The 20969-nt window shown below is 26.9% G+C and overlaps 2 protein-coding genes across 3 annotated transcripts in view; both read right to left on the minus strand.

The window, feature by feature from the left end:
• Window positions 1-16716, minus strand: part of LOC135929102 (DNA polymerase epsilon catalytic subunit A-like) — a 40420-nt gene extending 23704 nt beyond the window's left edge. Inside the window, exons 1-12 of the mRNA XM_065465610.1 lie at window positions 16623-16716; window positions 16442-16579; window positions 12256-12410; window positions 11837-12077; window positions 10291-10398; window positions 9834-9944; window positions 7458-7663; window positions 6755-6815; window positions 3425-3610; window positions 3123-3208; window positions 2864-2990; window positions 1375-1482 (exon numbers count right to left, since the gene is read on the minus strand). Of these exons, the coding sequence (XP_065321682.1) occupies window positions 1375-1482; window positions 2864-2990; window positions 3123-3208; window positions 3425-3610; window positions 6755-6815; window positions 7458-7663; window positions 9834-9944; window positions 10291-10398; window positions 11837-12077; window positions 12256-12410; window positions 16442-16579; window positions 16623-16694 (1599 nt within the window). The 5' untranslated portion in view covers window positions 16695-16716. The remainder of the gene's footprint in view (window positions 1-1374; window positions 1483-2863; window positions 2991-3122; window positions 3209-3424; window positions 3611-6754; window positions 6816-7457; window positions 7664-9833; window positions 9945-10290; window positions 10399-11836; window positions 12078-12255; window positions 12411-16441; window positions 16580-16622) is intronic.
• A 1294-nt stretch (window positions 16717-18010) lies between these two features.
• On the minus strand, window positions 18011-18844 carry LOC135928442 (jerky protein homolog-like). 2 transcript variants are annotated; one of them, XM_065464904.1, is made up of 3 exons: window positions 18555-18844; window positions 18339-18507; window positions 18011-18297 (listed from the first exon to the last, which is right to left on the minus strand). In XM_065464904.1, the coding sequence occupies exons 2-3, from the start codon at window positions 18502-18504 to the stop codon at window positions 18080-18082; spliced, it is 384 nt and encodes a 127-aa protein (XP_065320976.1). In that variant the 5' UTR covers window positions 18505-18507; window positions 18555-18844; the 3' UTR covers window positions 18011-18079. The 2 variants fall into 2 exon arrangements, with proteins under 2 accessions (XP_065320976.1, XP_065320975.1); XM_065464903.1 differs by having other exon boundaries at window positions 18339-18844.
• Between the last annotated feature and the right edge of the window lie 2125 nt (window positions 18845-20969).

The following is a 20969-nucleotide window of genomic DNA, read 5'->3' on the forward strand; positions in this document are numbered from 1 at the left end:
TAATATTTTGTAGCAACATTTTCATTATCGCAATCATTTTATAACCAAGTTTTTTGTGTTAATTTTAAAAAAAAAATTTTTAGGAAAATAACTTTTATTATTTTAGTATTTCAAAATTTCGTTTGCCCCGTTTTTAGATTTAAAAAAATTTTTTGTTTTTGCATTCCTAGTTATTTTATAAATTAAAACGTGAATATTTTGACAGTTTTTTTTAGTAACCTCTTATTTTATATTATAAGGTTTTAAGATACAAATATTTTTTTGAAAACTTGAAAACGTAATTGAACTCGCATAATTTTTAAAAACATGAGTTTGATAATTCATTTTTCTTACTAATGTCCATTAAATGTTAATTAAATATATTTATGAATGTTGCATGTTTTTTGGTGATTTTTCATGGTAAAAATATACTTATATATGGCATTTTTGCTCTTTTTTTAGACAAATTTTACAAAAACTCTTAATATTTTTTTACTTATCATTCAAATCTTCAAAATTTTTATTGTACAATTAAAATAAACGCCACACATCATTTGAGTTATCCCCCCTCCCCCACTTTACTACTAAAGGGTTAAAAATCTAAAGAGAATCTTAAATAGTCATATAAGCAGAGGTTCGAACTGAACCCAAACCCGGAAAAGAAAACCCGGGTTTTTGGGAAAAAATTTGAACCCAAACCGAACCTGAACTTCATTTATAAAATTTTCAAAACCCCGACCGAACCCGGGAATATTATTTAAACCCAGTTTCAACCAGGTTCAGTGTATTGTTTAAATTAATATAATTGTATAATTGTAAATACAAATATTATAATTTACTTGACATTTTTTAATATTTTCAAATTTCCAATTAAGTGAGGTATTAATAAATTTTAAACAACATAATTCATTTACTCCATTTTTAAATTTTTTTAAATTTATTCTCATAGATTTCTATTGGATTGTTAATAAATTTAACAATTAAATTCATTTACGCCATTTATTTTTAATTTTTAACTTATTCTCAAAGATTTTTAATTGGAGGAAAATGAAAGTGAACAAGTCAAAGTAAAAATTATTATATTGGATATTGTTAATTTAAAGAAATACGTCAAAATAAAATTTTTTAAATCTATACATGACTATGCTTTGTACTTTTAACTATATTTTGGATATAAATAAAATAAAAAATTTATTTTTTATACCAAATTTATGTCTAGTTTTTTTAGTTATGATTTAAATATAGAATTATTTTTTTTATTAATTCAAAAATTCTTAAACCTGGGTTCAAAAATATTTCCCTGAACCGAACTCGAACTGAACCCACCTATTTTTTTTAACCATAAACTGAACCCGAACAGAATCCGACAAATGTATAAGTGTTAATCTAGTATACTTCTTTAAAATTGATTATTTGAGTGATCGGAATCTCTTCTTCGTATTCGATCGTGTTTTTAATAATGTTTTCGACGTTATTTATCATATCTTTTATGTATTTTATATCCTTATTTGAATAAAGAAAATATTAATATTCGTAAAATGCATTAATAATAAAGAATATACTTTATCAGAAAATTATGGAGTGGACTTTTTGCTTATCATTAAACTCACCCAGTTCATGAAAATTTTCTCCCCGTCGAACTATCACTTCTAAAACTTATAAGTTACAGATTTAATAAAATAATAAATGGTTTCATTCTCACTTTTGATTACTTTTGGCAGCATGTATGCGAAATAGTTATTCCTTTCTCATTTTATTTAACTTACCATTTCCACCCTATTAACAAAATCAAGATTGTCTTCTCTAAAACTTCGGGGTTCTTCTTTTCTGCTGGGAACCGGTCATTTTTTGTTTTCCCTCTATTGATATCCAAGATGAGGATATTTCAATGTTGTATCATTATTTAGTATAATCATATCAAAATTACTAATAGCTTTTCGGAAGCAACCTTCCCCCCTATCACTAACATCTAATGCATTAGTGATATGATAATATATTATTTTTGGCTGTGAACCCGAAGAAGAAACAATTCATCAAAAATTTAATTACAACCTTATGTCTTTCGTGCAATGTCAGATAATTTTCTGTAATTTAGTTTTCCTGCCTCTATTTGCTACCATTTTAAACTAATCAATCGTTTATAAATTTCCGTTCTCCCATTAGTTGGCTGGATGCCATCACTAACGTCTTAGACCATGTTTCTTCTCATTCTTGTTTTCAGGAAACGCGTGAATATATTCCAACGATAAATACCTTTAGGCAATTGGCCTATTGATTAACTGTCAATCATTGTCCTTTCACTCTGTGAGGTGAGTGTCAATTGCAGATGTAGATATTGATTTGAATTCAGACTGCAGTGACCAATTTTTTGCCACATCTTCGCACTAAGCTCAGATCTTTAAGCTGTTAATATTCCATAAAAATTCTAGATACAACTCACTAGATCCTTCTTATTAATTTATCTCTATGTAGCCTAGATTTTTCCCATAATAAGGCCTTCTCTTATTCAATGTGTTAAAAAACGAATTTCTAAAAGACCAATCAGCTTAGAGAAATTTCTAGAGAAAGCTTTTGTCATAATGATTAGTATACATTATTATTTTTTCGCTCTTTGTGGCTACCTCTCTTTTTCGACATTTGTGTTTTACACTTTTATTTATCTATGCCATAAAAAAATTCTAAACCACAACCAAATCCATTTTTTTTTCTTTTTAATTATATAAAGTATATTAGAAATCTTAAAAAGTTTTAAAAATTAGTATCTTGCTACCGATCTATAGTAGTTTTAACGTTCAAAATAACTAATGAAAAACGATCAAGTAAATTACATAATTTTAAATGTAATAGGAAAAAAGAAGATATTTTATGAATATTTTTTTAAAACTATTTTGAAAGGGAGCAAGATATCGGAACGGAAAACGCCAGACTCGATGGCCTCAACGTGACCTCCAATGTAGGTTTCTTGTTCAATCAAAAACCCATCTTTTGTGTATTTGTATCGATTGTGATGCCTTTGAGTGTAATTCGTATTGAAATCGTTATCATTATTATTTCGATCTGATCCTTTTTTAGAACTCGCCATAAAATTTTTGTTGTTACTGTTGTTTAATGGGAAATCATAATCTAAGGAACCATAGTCGGAATGTTTGTTAGGGTAGATTATGTTTGCGTGATAGGCTTGAACCATGAGCAAGGTTTCGCAGAGTGTACCGGACCCTTTTCTCAGAACCTTCAACATATTAAACAGTTCTTTTTAAAGGTAGCTGTTTAGAAAGACTAATTTATATTTGGATGACTAATATCAGTATGAGATTTGTAAAATATACCTATTTTTATTAATTGTAGTGTACAATTCTCACTTTACAGGGGACCAATTATTTTTAAAAATATATTCTATTGCATAAAAAATTGCCCCAAAATAAAGTAAATTATATATAATATAAACATCGTCAGGATCCATTGGAACGATGGTACAGAGCGAGAAGATGAATGAATGTATGTACTTGATGTATAAATAATAAGTAGCTAAGGCGTCGGACACGGAATAAGAAGCTAATACTTGCGGGTTATCAATTGCCATGGTACACATCTTTTCAGGGTCTAATTCAGAGGGGTGGTAATCCAATTTGATCTAAATAAAAAAGACACTAATAAGTAAAAAGAATAAGGTATAAAATTGAATTAATTGCTTTATTTATGTTTATTTGAGAAAAGGAGGGGAGAGACAAAAGTGAATTTTCAACCCAGGTCAAAATCCTACCAAAACCTCTAAATAAGAACATATTAAAATAAAAAATTATCATAAATCGAGATATTTAGTCATTATCTCATCTTTTCAATAGATTATGATGACGAAGGAAAAAAAAATTTTTTTTTATATTTATCAATCATAAATGTAATATTTTATAAAACAAAGAAATGCTGAAGCTTTCCTCGCCAACAAAATATGTCACTTTTATTAGTTGCAATTAATTATATTACATTTTAACTATCGCATTGCATTATTCTTAATTTTTCAAAATCTATTCTAGGCAGATGGCGTTAATTTTAATGCTTTCTGGGAAATTTATGAGCATAATTCTCTAAACTCAAGAGTTCTAGTGTCAAAGAAGGCTAATTTAATCTACTAAATCTTTTCTAAAAGTTATTGTTTCTGGATATGTTAAGTATTTCGTCAGCGTAAGGAAGTTGTATCACTTTAATAGCTCGCATATGTAGCCTTAATATACTGATATGATTTTTTTTAAAGCAAAGATATTTGTAATCTGATAGCTTTTGTTTCTTCGTTCATAAAATGTAGTCGAGAAATAAAGCCTTCATAATGAGTTTATTGAAATTGCACGGCTTTTCAATAATATAATCATTGATAATTTTTTTTACATTCTTTTAAAGCACACCAGTTATAAAATTAGAAAATGGAATTCGCATATTTTAAAGCAAGGCTGAGAATCCTAACCCTCGAAATTTTACTGAATCTGAACCCTTTTTTTAAATTTTGGGTTTCGGGTTAAAGAATTGTTTTTATTGCCCATGGGATTAGTATCAGGTCTCTTCGTGTTGGTTGTGTCGAGACCGAGGCTAGAGAGCATGATATTTGGTATGATGTTAATTGTGCAATGTAGAGGTCTGTATTGGGCGAGCGGGTGTGGGATAAAAAAAATTTAAGAACGGGCGTGGGTGGGGGGGGGGGGGGGGTTATAAAAATTTTAACTATGGGCAGGTTAAGAAATTTAAACAATGGGCGGGCAGGTTAAAAGAAGTTTAAAATCATTTAAGTAAATATTAATAAAAAATTGTTTTTATGAACCTTTTTAGATATTAAAAATTAAAATGTCCTTTTTTGGTATCATAAATGGTTTTTTCTTAAAAATAAACTTTTTTATATACTTAAAACTACTTTGGTGAAACAGACAAGAAAAGGATATTCCAAAGCTATCAAGATTAGCAAGAAAAATTGCACTCGAGGATTTATTGCTGGAAGGTTTTTAGAAAAACGTATTTGAATCCAGAAAATGTTGATTCATTATTATTTTTGCATTATAATTACATATAATATCATATATTTGTATTTTTTTCATAAATATTTTATTTGATCAAAAAAATCATCCATAATTTAAATTGAATATTTTTTTATGCTTAATATAGTAATTTTCTAAATTATAAAACTTTTTGTAGAGGTATAATGCTGAATTTTTTTTTATTAGATGCTTAAAAAATTGAAAGAATGGCTATAATTAAATTTTATAATAGCGGGCTTGGATTAAAAATTTTTTATAAATAATGGATGGGCAAATTAAATATTTAGACTAATGTGCTGGCGGGTAAGAAATTTTAGACTAATGGGCGGGCGGGTATATTTTTTTTGAAAACTAAAGGTGGGGTGAGCAGGCGGGTTAAAAATTTTTAAAACATTGGGTGGAGGGGCTTTTGGTCCAAAAACTTGCCCAATGCAGACCTCTAGTGCAATGTCTTCGGTGTTCTCCCTTCAAGAATTTGCAGTTTAAATGGTGGCGTCCTTTGCTCGACCTGTGTGTTATACAGGTAGCATGTTTAGAAAGAGATTATGTTATATGGAGCCCGATAGATATTTTTAATTGCTCAGCATAAAGATGAAGACCGAGATTATTCAACCATTCATATCCACTATTCATATTGCTAATTTAAAATTGGTGACATACTCAGATTGTTGGTTTGAAAGGAAGAATTCGAAGTTCAGCCAGTTTAAAATCCCAATCCTTTAGACGAATCAGGGATGGGCGTGATGATAGCAAAGAGTTATTTAATTCCCAGATTTCGAGGTCGTGTGAGGGGTGTTGGTCGGTTGAGGAGACAGCTCGGTAGCTAAAGAGTTGGTTGAAAGCCTTGAGGATATGAAGGCTGCGATTGAAAGATGAGAGTAAATTCCAATAGATCGTTTTGGGATGGAGAGAAGCATGTAGCTAATATACAGTGTTGTGCAGATTTAATTCAAAACATTTCCATATTTTTTAATTCGTTTGTAAATAAAATTATTTAACTTGTAAAAATTATAAGAATATATAAATATGTTATTTTAACAATTTTTTGCAAGTCAAATAATTTTATTTTCAAATAAATTAATAAATAAGGAAATGTTTTGAATTAAATCTGCACTGTAGATAGGTAAGGGCGAGATGTCGGCTAATTCGACTCAATCTACAGGTGCATGCCAGAGAAAATCAGTTAACATTGAGGCGCTTTAATTTATAACTTTCAAATTTGTTTTTAAGGAAAACCAGGTCAAAGTGATAGTCTTGGGCCAAAAACTCGGTATAGCCGATTTTTTAGACAGCTAGAAATTGGCTTAAACGGCTAAAAACAAAGTAATTACCCAAGTTTAGTGGCCAGAAGAGAGGCAAAGAAGGAAAACAATACAATAAAACGTATGTTTTATTAGTTATCGCATTCTTACAGTTATAATAATAGATTGGTGATCATTTCGTGGCATCTTTATTTCTATCTTAGAAAATTATCATTAAATATTTATTTTTATTAAATATTTTGTAGCATTCATAGTTTTTTTTAATTTATATAAATATTAAATTATATTATTATATAGTAATCATAAGCTGGCTACTTGGAATCTTCTCATCATAATATATTTTAATTTAGTGGGTGCTTTTAGTTTTAGAAACCCTTTTTAATTTAAAATATTTTTCTCTCACAGAGGATAACCCTGCCCAATTTCTTAAAATTAATTATTATTATTTAAAACAAAAATAATTATGTCAAAATCATGACATTAATCATTTTAAACTTTAGCCACGGCCTTGAGTCCTTGGCTTCCAACAGGTAGATAACTATCACGTTTGACCCATCTGTTTTATGAAATGAAAAATTAATAAAATGTTAACTTAAAAACAAATATTGCAATTATATAAGACGGGGTTGGCCAAACCATTCGATCTTATTTAGACAATTAATTTTATTTTAGAGACAATCCCGACCAGCCAATTTTATTTTCAGGCAATTTCCATTTCATTTGATATTGACTTCGTTCAGTCAAATGAGACTGATAATCTAGATCAGTGAAAAAGGTATCTGATTAATTTCACCGAGGGGGGGTGGGGGGATATAAGACTAGGGATGTACCGATACCATACTAACAGATAGTATCCAAGTATATTGAAGTCAATCGCCAATGTAAAATTTGTAAAAAAAACAGAAAAAATATTGGCATAATAATTTGCCAAAAAATTACAAATATCAACTTCAAAAGATCTTTTAAAGATACTAATTTCAATAGTAATCTCGATTTGCTATTATTTAGTTAAGGCCCACACAGATACCCATTTAAATATCTGATCCAGTAAAAATAAAAGCACATTCTAGACTGACTTAGGTTTGTTTATAAATATTTATTGGCCTGTATTGGGCTCAGATATTGGGCATGGTCTGCACTCTGCAGATATCTTTTATTTGTTAATAAGAAAGAAAAATCAATATTAAATTAATATTACTTGAAGCAATCCATGTGTATGCAGGTGTTAGATATATAATTTTTCTGGGAATCCTCAAAAAACCCAATTTCCTCATACATATCTATTCCATAGGTTTGAGCCCGAGCTTTTATAAAAGGCCAATCAAAACCATCGCCATTGTACGTCACAAACACGTGGGGTTTGATATCCAATATGTGTTTAAAGAATCTCTTCAGAGTGGCTAACTGTTATTTTTTTCAAATATGCCAAATTAAATCCCCTTATAAAGTATTTAGATACAAAAGAGAATGTTATAAAATAATTACTATATAAATCAGAAACCTGCAGACCATGCCCAAAACGAGCCGAAAAATGTGATGTTTTTAAAAAGAACCTAGATTAAAATTTTAAAATCCGGACCAGTCCAATTTTTTGAAAATCAATTTAATTCTGTCAATTAATATCAATAATGAAGCGTTTAATATTCTGTCGATTTATTTTTAAAATAATTTGGAAAATACAGCCAAAGTTAGTCAAAATAACGAAATTTTAAAAATTCCAGGTTGAGTAGAGCCATAAAATCATCAAAAATAAACATAAGTGCTGGGTAAAAAAAAAGGTATAAGCTGCCTTTTGACCTCTCTAGGTCTCTGATATATATTGTGAATGCCGAAAAATTGGCATCCTATAAATTTGTCCATCGGCCCAAATAATTTCTATTTTTAAGCAAGACTAGAGCCCCGCAAGTAGTAATGGTCACGATTCAGTCCGGTTTTAAACCGATTTTCAATCGAACCAAATTCTAAAGAGCAAATAAAAGGGGAACCACATATAAGCAAGACTGCAACATAGTCCGGATCAAATTTATAAGTTTTGAATACCTATATAAAACAAAATATCATTATAAAAAATTAAAGAATTTAATATATTTGCAAATATAAGAATAATAAAATATGAACATTAATAAACATTATATTTTATTATAGAATAATAATATTATCATCAATCAGATTTGATTAATAGAAATTCCATTTTTAAGCCATGACCCAATATACATGTGAAAAGTTCATATATAAAAGACAAAAATATACAATTTGTAGTAAACTTTCTTCCTTTCAACAATATTTACAAGTTAAAATAATCATTTTTAATAAAAGATAATAAGACAGGTTATGCTATATGTCTATATCTGTTCTTTTTGCCTAATGAGATTTTGAATAACAATTTGGATCTTTAAAATTTAGCATTTAAATATTTCGTCCTAATTAAAATTTATATTGTTGATAACGTCGTAAAGGTAAATAATATTTAGTTAGAATACACATAATATATCAAGGAACTAGTTTTGTGTATGAATAGAACTTGAAAATTCTGGAACTTCTTGATATTGTTTATATTTATATGATGATTAAATTATAGAAAGATATATATTTTTTTCTACCAAAGATCGATTGCAAAAACCGAACTTAAACTGCAGATCTGATTCCAAAGACTAAATTACCATGGTTCGGTTCAAACCAAGAAAACCAGACCTTTGAGTTTCATAAGTTGATACTGAAAAATATATACAAATCTTAGGGTAGACCGGGCTCAATGATTAATAAAAAAATTTGAATTTATAGAGCTATAAGCCAATCCTTAACCAAAAAAAAATAATTTTTGACTTGGTCCGAATTTTTAAAGTTTTTATTAATTAAAAAGATTTTAGCTAGTATTTTGTACAATTTTAAAAGGAAATTATAAATATAAGCAGTAAGTAAATTTTAACCGTATTATATGATTTTAGAAGCCCTCACGTTTGGAATACCTACTCTATGAATTTCCGACAATTTTTTCATGAACATTTAAACTTAATATAAATTATGTTAAATTTTCCATATATTTTCTATATAATTTATAAATGACCCAAAGGTTTACAATTCATAAGATAGATATTCCAAACATGATGGAGTATATTTCTGATAAAATCAGATTTATAGATTTTAAAAAACACACTCAAAAAATGATTTAAAGTCGTAAAAATAACACATTGCCGGAAAAAACACGACGCTAACTTATATTAATCACAGATTTTTTAAATATTAGTTAATCATCATATTGGATAATATCTATTGCTGAAAAATTGAACATCATATTAAAATATCAACCAAGGACCAATGAGATATCTCTAGGTGCAAAAAGAATTAAGACTACCCCTAACCCTAACCCCCTATTTCATTCACATCGCGTTTATTGGCCAAATACCACCTCAAGCCAAACTTTTTCAACTCACTTTTCCAGTCGAAGTCCATCTTCCTTAACCCCCCCCCTCCAACTACCGACCCAAAAGCCAAGCAAAAGAGATGAGCTATTTATTATGTCAATAATTTTTTCAAATATTAATTTATAAGGTAAGATTGAAAATTTGGTTTTAACTTCATCTATTTCGTTGAAGATAGTGAAAAATCCCTCAAATTCTGGTTTAGGATTATATTCGAAATCATCTATATCACGAGAAACTATTTGCCTGTTTGTTATAAGATAACCCTATAAATTAATATATATGTTTTGGTTATGATACATGAAATATAAAAAAATAATTATTGGCTCGTTGGGAAGGGTAAATGCGTGTTTAACACTACTAAATTTACTAATTTGAGCTAGCCATTTTTAGCGTTTTGATTTGAAATCCCAAAAATTTTTATAATTTATAATGAGTCCTACTTTTAATGTTATAAATGTGTTGGCGCTTAAAAAAATGTTCAAAAGATGGTTATAAGTGTGTACCTTTATCTCTAAAGCACAGTGCAAAATTTATTCTATATTTTTTTTTCTTTTTTTGTATAAAATAAATAATTATGAATTTAATTATTAATTAAATATATAAATAAACCTGACCATCAATAACGTACGATATCATCATGATTTGATCAAAACTTTGGTCTGGAAATTTCAAAGGTGCTTTCGTAGTCTCAATATCAAAGGCTATGATAATGGGTTCCTAATGTCAATTATAAATATATCGTTATATCAGTTTTAATTATAATACTAGAGAGCATAGGACAGGTTTAATTTAAGCTCGTTTAAAATCCTTTTTTTTTCTTCTAAATAAAACCCTTAGCCGGCCAGAAATAAAGAATAATTCTAAACCTGGTTATAATTGTTTATCTCTGCATATATCTGTTTTAAACATTACCCATACTCAGAGACTTCTCCAACAAGGATGTGGGTGAGTGGGGATATAAGGCAATATTGTCAATAATATTGGAAAGGGGTAGATAATTATGAAAAGGCTATCGTTATTTGAATAGAATTAGTAAGTTGATATTCTCTTTTGAACTAATTTTGATTTGGTAGGAGAGTGTTGTTCGAGGGGAGGGGATAATATCGTTATTGGCTTAGGAGTAGGTCCCTGCCCATAATCGCTTTTAAGATAGTTGATATATGAAAGTCTCTTCTAATAACTTAAATAATATTAGTTCTAAGAAGATGGTTTTCATCATCATAATCATAAGTTCTAACAGTGATGTCGCTGGGAAAGGTTAAAGAATGGTAGGCACTTGTAAATTAAATTGAAACAAACCTATAGAACTTTATAATTGACTTTCCCACAGCCCTACATGATAAGAGGTAGATGCCACTTCTTTGAATCATTTCACAAAAATAATGAGAAAAAATATTATTATTTTAAATTTGGATAACTAAAATATTATTGTGGTTCTTTGAAGTGAGCCGGTTTTGTTGATGATTTCGCAATTAAAAGATTATTTTATTTACTATATATTTCTTGTAAGTGGGGGGGGGGGGTATAATAGTTTTTATCAAGATTTTAAGTAATAATAAGTTCATAGTCATTTATCGAGTAATAATTGATGATAATAAACATAAATGGGAACTTAAAAATGAATGGACTCGAATAAACTAATTGATATCATTGAATCGCAAATTAGAAATAATTTTATATTTTTATAAAAGTGGAATCGATTAACAAATTAAATTTTTTTAGAAATGACAATCGGATCCGATAACCACCTGCTAATAGTATATATTGTAAAATAAACTAATTAAGTTGAGAGCATATAGCCCTACATTGTCCTATTCGAGTATGATCATCCAACTGAACTTGGATTGGTTAAACTTGGCCATTTTCACTGGTTCATTCGGAACAAAATTTACTTTTAAAATTTCTCATTCAAGTCAGGCCGAATTATTATTTTTCCCATTTTTCATAAATAAAAAAAAATTATTTTTCTCTAGCACTTATAGTTGTCTATTTTTTTAATTAACTCAAAATAGTTTTCTAGTTACAATAGGGCTGCTGCTGATGCTAATCCAATTTTTAAACAATATTTTCAAGAATATAATTATTCACAATTTATAATCAACCTTTATTTTAAATTTAAATTAAACATCAAAATATTTTTATAATAATCACTGACTGGTCTCTCTTCTATATCCGGCAATAAAGTGATCTCTGGGTATATATTATCGAACCCACCCTTTCCTTTAACGTTGTACCAATGTCCAACAAAAATTTTCAAGTCGATGGAAACCCTTATATAGTAAGGCACGTCGTACTCCCTCATATCTAGTATGTGAGAGAACATTTCATCTAGATTAGTAGCTATATTTCGAATGTTCATATCGTTGGATCTATTCGGGGCATCGTCATCGTGCGAACTTTTATTTTATATAAACTTTGGAATTAAATTATTTTTTATAATTCATAAATTTTAGTACTCTAAAATAGTACAGTTATAACAACTACTTAGAGCTCCACAGTCGGTCAGAAGCTTTAATTTAAGACAAAATGTTAAAACATATTTTTTTTAAATTGACAAAAGATTTAAGATAAAACTTTTTGTATGATGAGTAAACATCGAGGGAATCCTTTTTGTCCTTATTTTTTCTGATTATGGGCATGAGACTATTTCTGACCTTCATTAAATCTGAGATGGAAAGAAACGACAATTTGAGAAAGGTACCTTTACGTCCAATTAGGTGATCCGGTTTCTTATAATATTTTTAAAAAAATCATTACTTTTTTTTGACACATTACACTACTTTTTTTTAATCTTAAGTCAGCTGATTTACGTTTCGTAAGCAATAATGTAAAAATGCAACTGTTTGTTGGAAAAGTAAATTTAATTTGGGCCTAGTCTAAAATGGAGTTATATTAAGTACCATATGTTTCTTTTTTAAATTAAGTTGCCTTCAGAAATATATCTAGGTCTTTTTAACCACGTTTTCTGATAATCAAATTCGATTTAGAACCATATTATTTTTAAGATTGGTTATTTATACATAAAATAAATTTTCGATATTCGATTCATATTTTACGAATACGAATAATAAAATTATTCAATTGTAAAATTCTAATGGAATACGAATAAAGAAAATATATTATCTGTCAAATAATTTTTTGTCTATTATTCGAGTAAATATTTGAAAATATTCGACAGATCAGCTCAATCATTAATATTTTTTATAAATATCCAGCCGATATCATTCAATTCGATCCGCTGATAATTAATTATATATTTTTTTAAAATGTTAATTATTTTTTTTATAAATTGGAATAGCTAAGCCCACATATATTTATTTATTTAAACCGATCATTCTGTAAAAAAAAGTTTAGGTTTTATCCTAAAATTAACTTGATTATGAATTGATTTTTAATCATAGAATTAGTCAATTTATTTATCAATCATATCTATTTTTCTTAGTCTGTGTCCATAACATCAAAAAATTAAATCACAAACTTTCGACGTTTTGATGAAAATAAATATATAAGCTGTTGAGGTATTGATAACCTCAACATTCTTTTGAATATAAATTTTAATATTCGTGTAAAGCCTTTAGACATTAATTATTTCATGTTGAACATATGATTGATATTTAATCTACGACACCGTTAATAGATGTATTACATTTTTGGATGTGTAAACTAATATATAATGTTAATTTTAAATTTAATGCAAATCGTTTATTTTGAAAAATAATATATATTATATAGTAAATATTTGACAAATAAATTGACATTGGAAAATTTTGTTCAATCTTAAGAAATTCTTGTAAATATAATTTTAAATAAAAGTATTAAAATAAACGCTAACATAAGCTAAGCTATTTTAAATATAAAATAAAAACATGACCAAAACATAATTTTAGAAATTTCCAAAATTTAACATAAGGTCACATTCTATTGTCAAAACGATCAAAAAAACATGATTTCCGGCATCCCTTTTGATTATTATAAAAAATTCGACAGACTAGGATACGTGTAAGCTCTATTTAGGCAAAGTTTTAGCCTCCTAGCTTTTATACTTTTTTAGATATCTAAGAAGCATGAATATTTACTTTTTTTGCCAGTTTCTCTAATCATTAAATTAATGATTGAATAAATTACGCTATTAATATATGATAAATCTAATATCAAAATAAGGTCTAAACTTTTTATATTTAATAAATAAAAGTGAAAAGTTATTTTAAAATTTTCTAGACCTTTTATTCACAGTATATGGTTTAAAACCTCATAAAGAAAAATGAACATCTCAGATTTTTATAAAAAAAATTAAAGTGAGGCCTCTAAAAAATGGAAAATATTTTTGCATTTTATTTTAATTAAACTAATATTCGTAATAATGTTTATATATGATTATTTCTATTTAATAACTAATCTACTATGTTCCTAACCAACAGAAGAAATATTTTTATAATATGTTTGTATCTATATATTAAAATATGTTTTTATATAATATATTAAATATGTTTTGTTAATGATTAATCTTCATTCCTTGTTTCATATTATGCCTATTTTTTTTAAATCTTGTATGGATGGGGGAAAGGCATATGTTGCATTCACATATGGCTTCCTAAAATATGGATAGATTAATCAAAGAATGCTTACTTATATAATATCTTTCAGTTGCATACAAACTTCTTGTAGAGAAAGTGTGTTAGATACTTCTTGTCAGTGTTAATGGTGAAACTATGATTAAAATTTGTGACTTGGGTAGATGAAGAGTACATCTATACCTGGGAATGTAAAAGATTTAGATGGTAGTAAGGATGTTTCGTTTACTTATTATTTTTTCATGGTCATAGCCAACTACCAATTTGCATTCCAATCCAAGAGGAATCCCTGCATACATTTTTTGTATTCCTGGGATTGGCGTTGCCTTTAAAAATAGTAGTCTAAATAACTTCCTCTGAATCATACTCATAACTTTTATTGTGAATTTAAACTCGATACCGTGTATATTATGTTTTTTAGAACCTTTGAACTAGTTCCTGCAGGTAGCCTTTACTATTATTCTGTCTCCAACAAAGTCACATACTCTTTTTCCATATGCACTAGCTGAAAATGTCATTCTGCTGGAATGCCATCTTTCAAGTGATGATATATATTTGAAAAGATTTTCCAATTTTTCTACTGGACTGTCAAGTCAACCTGATATAAAAGTTAAAAAAAGTTTGGGGTGTCGCATCATAAAAATAGTTCTTCTGTTGGATAGAAAAGGAACTTCATAAATTAGTTATATAGAAATAATCATATAGAAATATAATTATCAGTATTATGTTAATTAAAATTGAACGCCGTCTATTCTAAAAAAATATTTTTCATTTTTTTATTAGTTTTTATTGCTTATGGAGTCATAGATATCAAAAATTTTATAAGAATCTGAGGTCCATTTTTTGAGAATTTTAAATTTTATTGTAGGAATGTGAGGCTAGAAAATTTTAAAAATACTTTTTGAAATTTTATTTTCTAAAAATAAATAAACTTTATTTGGTACTAGATTTATTATACATATTTGCATAATTTTAATCTATCGTCAATATAATGATTACTAATACTCACAAAAAAGGTAATTTTTATACTTTGATCTTAGATATTTTCAAAAGTTTAAAAGCTAGGAGGCTAAAATTTTAACTAAATTGAGATTATATGAACCTTAGTCTGTTATAAGAATTTTTACATAAATGGGATGGAAAAATCGTGATCGATTTGGTAAAATGGTTTTGGATGCCACCTTAGGTAAACATGTGTATCAAATGAAAATTACCTTTAAAATGCATTTTTGTTCCCACATTAAAAAGAACTGTGAATATAAATTCAAATCAAATAATAATAAATATTATGTTAATAGAATATTTTTTAATATATTAAATAGGTATATTAGTTAGAAGAAGCCCATGATTATATTCATCAATTACTAACTTCAAAAATATATTTTGAGAATTTTTGTAGGAGTAATACTTAGATATTTTACATGATAGTAATAAAGAAGGTTGACAGATTAATTTATTTTAAACAAGAAAAAATTTAATGAAATGGAAATATTTTTTTTAAATATAATTATTGATATTTATAGTTGTATATTGATTAGAGGTCTACAAGGAGCTAATAAAAATTAAAAATATTTTTAAAACAATGGGTGGGTGGGAAAATTTGAAATATTTTTGTGCAAATGAGCAAAATGGGCTTATAAATTAAAAATTATTTTATTTTCTTTATTCCACAATATTTCATATTTTATTGGTAGTAAAGATATATTAAAATTTAATAAATAAAAAGCTAAACAACCAATCAAATAATTTTGAAACATTGTGGGAATAAGTGGGCTAAACAAATTTAAATAAATGGTAGGTAACATCAGAAGTGGATAGGCATAGGTGAGTTAAATTTTTAAATTAATGAGCTTACAGGATAATATATTAAATTTTTATTTATAATAATAGAACAATTTCTTAATAATTCTATTATAGCATATATTTTAAGAATTATAAAGGGCATGTGAAAAATTTATGGAAAAGGCAAACTAATTTTTTCCCCATTTTCTAGGGCATAGTGTCCCTGAATGCCATATTCATTACATGACTATATATAATTATAGAATAATGGTAGTTGTTATATAGTTTGGTTTATTTTGGATCCAAAACAGTTTAACTCTCGATTTCCTAGATAGCTAGAAGCAAAGAGTTTTCTTATTGAAATCAAGAATATATTGTTGCATAAAAAATTTGATACAAATATTTACCATATCTAAATCTTCTTTGAAAATTATGTTGATATCATTTATTACACCTGTATATTTTTTATTTAAAAAAGATGCTGTGTCTCTAACATGGTTGGACTTAACCATCAAATAAAAATATGGTGGATAATGAAGTGATATCTATATATGTGATATAAATATTTTATTGATCATGATAATATACCTTAAATTGATTCCCATTATTTTGAATAAAATAATAATCAACTGCACTTAATAATCTTTTATTTTCATCCATTATACAAGTCTAATAATAATGTGTTCATATATAATAATAACATAAAATAAATACAGTATGCATGTTTATCAACCATCCAATTTTCTCAAATGAGTCTAAGGGTTTAAAAAAGTTAAATCTTTCATCAATTTTTTCTTGTAATCGTGTTCTATTTAAATTTAATTCAGTGTCATCCTGAAAACTAAAATTTTATGTTTAATAAAACAATATATTATTTTATAAAACCCTTTAACGTCTATTTCCATTTGAAAGAAGCGGTAAAATTAATAATTATTTATCATAGAAAAAATCAATCATATGATTATTTAAATGTCACTTTCAGCATACAGTCAAAACCGTTTAATTGCGAAAGCTTGGGACCAAAATATTTAAAAATTTCGCAATTATCCGATTTTTCGCAATTATACGATTAAAATTCAACAATTTATTTATTAAAAATCAGTTTGTGTTTTTTATAAAATCATATAAGCCATCAAACTTTGCAATAAATACAATTTTTAATTAATGTAACCAACTATATATTTTAATTTGAATAAGTTATGTAACGAATACAAAAACTAAATTTTAAAAATTTATCTTATTTGTTGAAACATATGATCATAGCTTTTTTTTCTTCCCACCAATAATCCTATATTTTTATCGTCAATTCATCAAGTTATTATTTTATAAAAAGTATTCAATTAATTTAGATCAATCAAATAATATTAAAATATCTGAAGCATTTGAAAGTAATGTGATATATTTTGATATATATATTTATATTTTCTCTAGATCTAGACATGATTATAGACAGAAAGGAACAAAGAAAACAAGACTTAATTATAAAAAGATTGTAATTATTTATGTATTAGCGTTGTTGATAAATTATTTTTTATTGAATAAAATTATAATTAAATTTGTTTACTTGATTTTATCTCATTTTTTATTTAAGATATGTAAGAATTAAAGCAAAAAAAGCTCTTGTGAAAGATAATAACATTTTTTCCTTTACAATACCCTTATATTTATTTCCATTAATTTTAACTACTTTTGTCATTTTACCTTCATTAAATTTACTGAAATATAATTTTACACAAATATTTTATCACTTTTTAAATTCTAATTTATTATTAAAGCCAAATTTTAAAATATTTTGCCTAAAAAACTGGAAACAATAATATTAATATAAAAGAATTTAAGTTTATTAAGTGTTTTGTTTTCATTCACATGATATTTGATTTAAAATCCTATGCCTATTCAAATCTTATAAATTCTAATATTATAAAATGTAAATGTATTAACAGACCATGCTGGAATAAAAGTTTATTAATGCTTTATAACATAAGATTTTATTTGAACTAATTTTATTATACATGTATCACAATTATTATAAAGTAATATAAGATTTAATAAAAATATTTTGTGATAAGAGTTTGGCTAGACTCTGGAGTAAATAATTCTTTTTCCACTATATTCTCTAGCTTTCTTAGTGAATCTTGATCCCTTAGATGTTCATGAGCATATTCAAGAAAAGTATAATAACCATTAAGAGCCTGATTTTTTGTAATTAAATGATCAGATATCTCTAGGTTCCCTTCATCATTCTCGGAGCTTTCATAACCTTCTATAAAAAATAAGATTAATTAAAATTTTAAGTAATTAAACCTTCCAACTCTAATCTTATCTGATTACAAATATCCTGATCATCTAAAATTCCATGGCAGCTAGCATCATCATCGTGTAACGCATATTCTTTAAATATGGGATCAAATTCATCTTCTTCGTTGTCAGTTAATGCTATATCATCCTCCGATTCCCAATCAAATGCCATAGACTTTTCAAAAAATTTAGCTTCAATAAAACACTTTATGATTGTGGTACTTGTCACCTCACCCCATGCAAATTTTATAAGATAGAGGCTATCATAAAGTGTAAATCTTTTATAAAAAGAGGTGGTGTCATTTCCTTCCATCAATGTTATCATTTTTCTCATGATACCCTTTCTATAATGACATTTAAAGGATCTAATTGCACCCATGTCCAAAGGTTGAATTAATGATGTTGTATTTGCTGGTAAAAAAATTAATTTTATATTGTTAAATGTTAATTTTGTTTTGTGACAAGAAGCATTGTCACAAAACAATAAAATTTTCTTCTTTAATGAGGAATCTCATTCTTTAAGAATATCTTCAAAAGTTGAGGTTGTCATCCAGCTGCTTTTATTGGAGTAGTATTTAACTGGTAATTTTTATTTTAAAGCACCTAGGGTTTAATTTCACAACATGTAACATTTTATCAGATCCATCCCCATTTATGATAAATAGAACTGTGACCTTTTTCTTGTCTGGTTTGAAGCCCAGTGGTTGAGTTCCACTAAATTCCATTGTGCCCTTTGGTAATGCTCGGTAGTATAGTCCTGTCTCATCACAATTGTAAATATTACTCCTTTGATAATCTTTAATCAGAGATGGGAGTGTATTTCTGCTCCATTCATTTGCATTAATAATATCTGCACTCCCCTTTTCATTGCAAACATTATGAAAATTTATATTCTGTCTTTTCCTAAATCTCTGCAACCAGCTGCTAGTAGGAATGCCTATAATTTATATATATATATTATAAAAACTTATAATTACCTTCATTGAATGTTTGGCTAAAAAACATAGCTTTTTCTAACATCACTGGCCCATTTAGACTGCAATTTTTACTTCGCATTTGGGTAAATTAAACCAATAAAGCTGCTTCTGTCTTTGGGTAACAACTCATTCTAACTCCTTTAGTTGTAGGAGGTTTATTCCTTAGAAATTGTGAGCATAGATTTTCTTTATTCGCTATTAAACGGTAGATTGTCGAGACGTGGCAATTGTAATTTAATGCTAATTGTGTTTTTGATGTAGTGTTTAATTTATCAATTATTTCTTTTTTATGCTTCAGGGTTAATGTTTGGAATGATTTTTTTACCATTTTTATATTAATTTCTGGCGTGGTATGGAATGAATGAATGAATGGATAAATGAATGGAAAAAGTTAAATAAAAAAAATGATGAATAATTTTTTTCGATAAATTTTTTTATTTTTTCACTTATCCGATTAAATTAACGTTATTGTTATATAAATGGGACCTGAAAAATTTTGCAATTATCCGATATTTCGCAATTAACCGATTCGCAATTATAAATGTAATTTAACATTATACCATAGTAATTATTATCAAAATCGCGGGGTTTTTTCGCATTTAAAAGTTTTTGCACCTAAGCGATATGCAATTAAACGGTTTTGACTGTACCTGGTTTTTTGAATCACACGATTGACATTCTGTAAATGTCACATAGCTTAATATGCAAATGCAACATGTATGTTTGTTAATTATTATATTTGCCATTTTTTTTTATTTAATAATTTAAAGCAGATTTAAAATGTGTTGATCTTCTTCTATAACGGAAGTTTTTATAAAATTTTAAAAAAAGCTGATTATTTTATTTTTCAATTACATCGATTCTGCGAATTTGAGAAACTAATTTACGAATCGCAATCAATTCGTTATGAATGAGATTCGCAAAATCTAGATTTAGCTGATGGTTCACAAATGAAGATCATTTTGTATATCAAGTTACAGGAACATTAAAAGCTAATTCTTAATTGCCAATGTTCTCAAATAAATGACTGGATATACCAATGCATAGGCGTGGACTGGGGGGGGTGGCAAGAGGAAATTCCTCCCTTCAGAAATTTATCACTTTTTGTGAATATCATTTTAAGCTAATAAAAAATACTCCCCTTAGTCCTCCCCCACTCCCTGACCCCAAAAAATGTATGCATATATCTTAAACAATAACTTGAAAGAAAGAATGTAAAAGTTGATATTTTTTTATAAATCTATTCATCATAGTTTATACATTTTTGGAAAAATGCATTTATATATAAAAAAGTTAACCAAAAATGCTTTCTAAGAAATGGAATATAAGCCAAAGATAAGTCATAATTATTAATAATAGATCCATAAAATTACTAAATAATATAATATATCAAATATAATTTTTCATAAGAGTGAGTAATTTTAATTTATTTATTTTAATAAAAGTAAAATATAATTATAAAACTATTGATAAAATTAAATCATAAAGTAAATAAAAAAATTAAAGCATTATACAAACAGTGGAATATTATATGTCGTAGATTTACAGTATGTCTAATTTTATCAATTATCATATGACAATCAATTAATTTTTACCAATATAACGAATTATATATTTTACAGAAAACTATAAAATATTTATAAGGGCATCAGAAAAAATC

Source organism: Gordionus sp. m RMFG-2023, chromosome 4 (assembly GCF_954871325.1).
Source record: "Gordionus sp. m RMFG-2023 chromosome 4, tfGorSpeb1-WG-v2, whole genome shotgun sequence".
In the NCBI taxonomy this organism is placed as follows: Eukaryota; Metazoa; Nematomorpha; class Gordioida; order Chordodea; family Parachordodidae; genus Gordionus; species Gordionus sp. m RMFG-2023.

What these genes read in the sequence shown, in the direction of transcription:
- LOC135928442 (XM_065464903.1), bottom strand. Translation starts at nt 18,711, where the DNA reads ATGGGTGCAATTAGATCCTTTAAATGTCATTATAGAAAGGGTATCATG. An exon ending in GATAAGATTAGAGTTGGAAG is followed by an intron (nt 18,298 to 18,338) that starts GTTTAATTACTT and finishes TATTTTTTATAG; the next exon opens with AAGGTTATGAAAGCTCCGAG.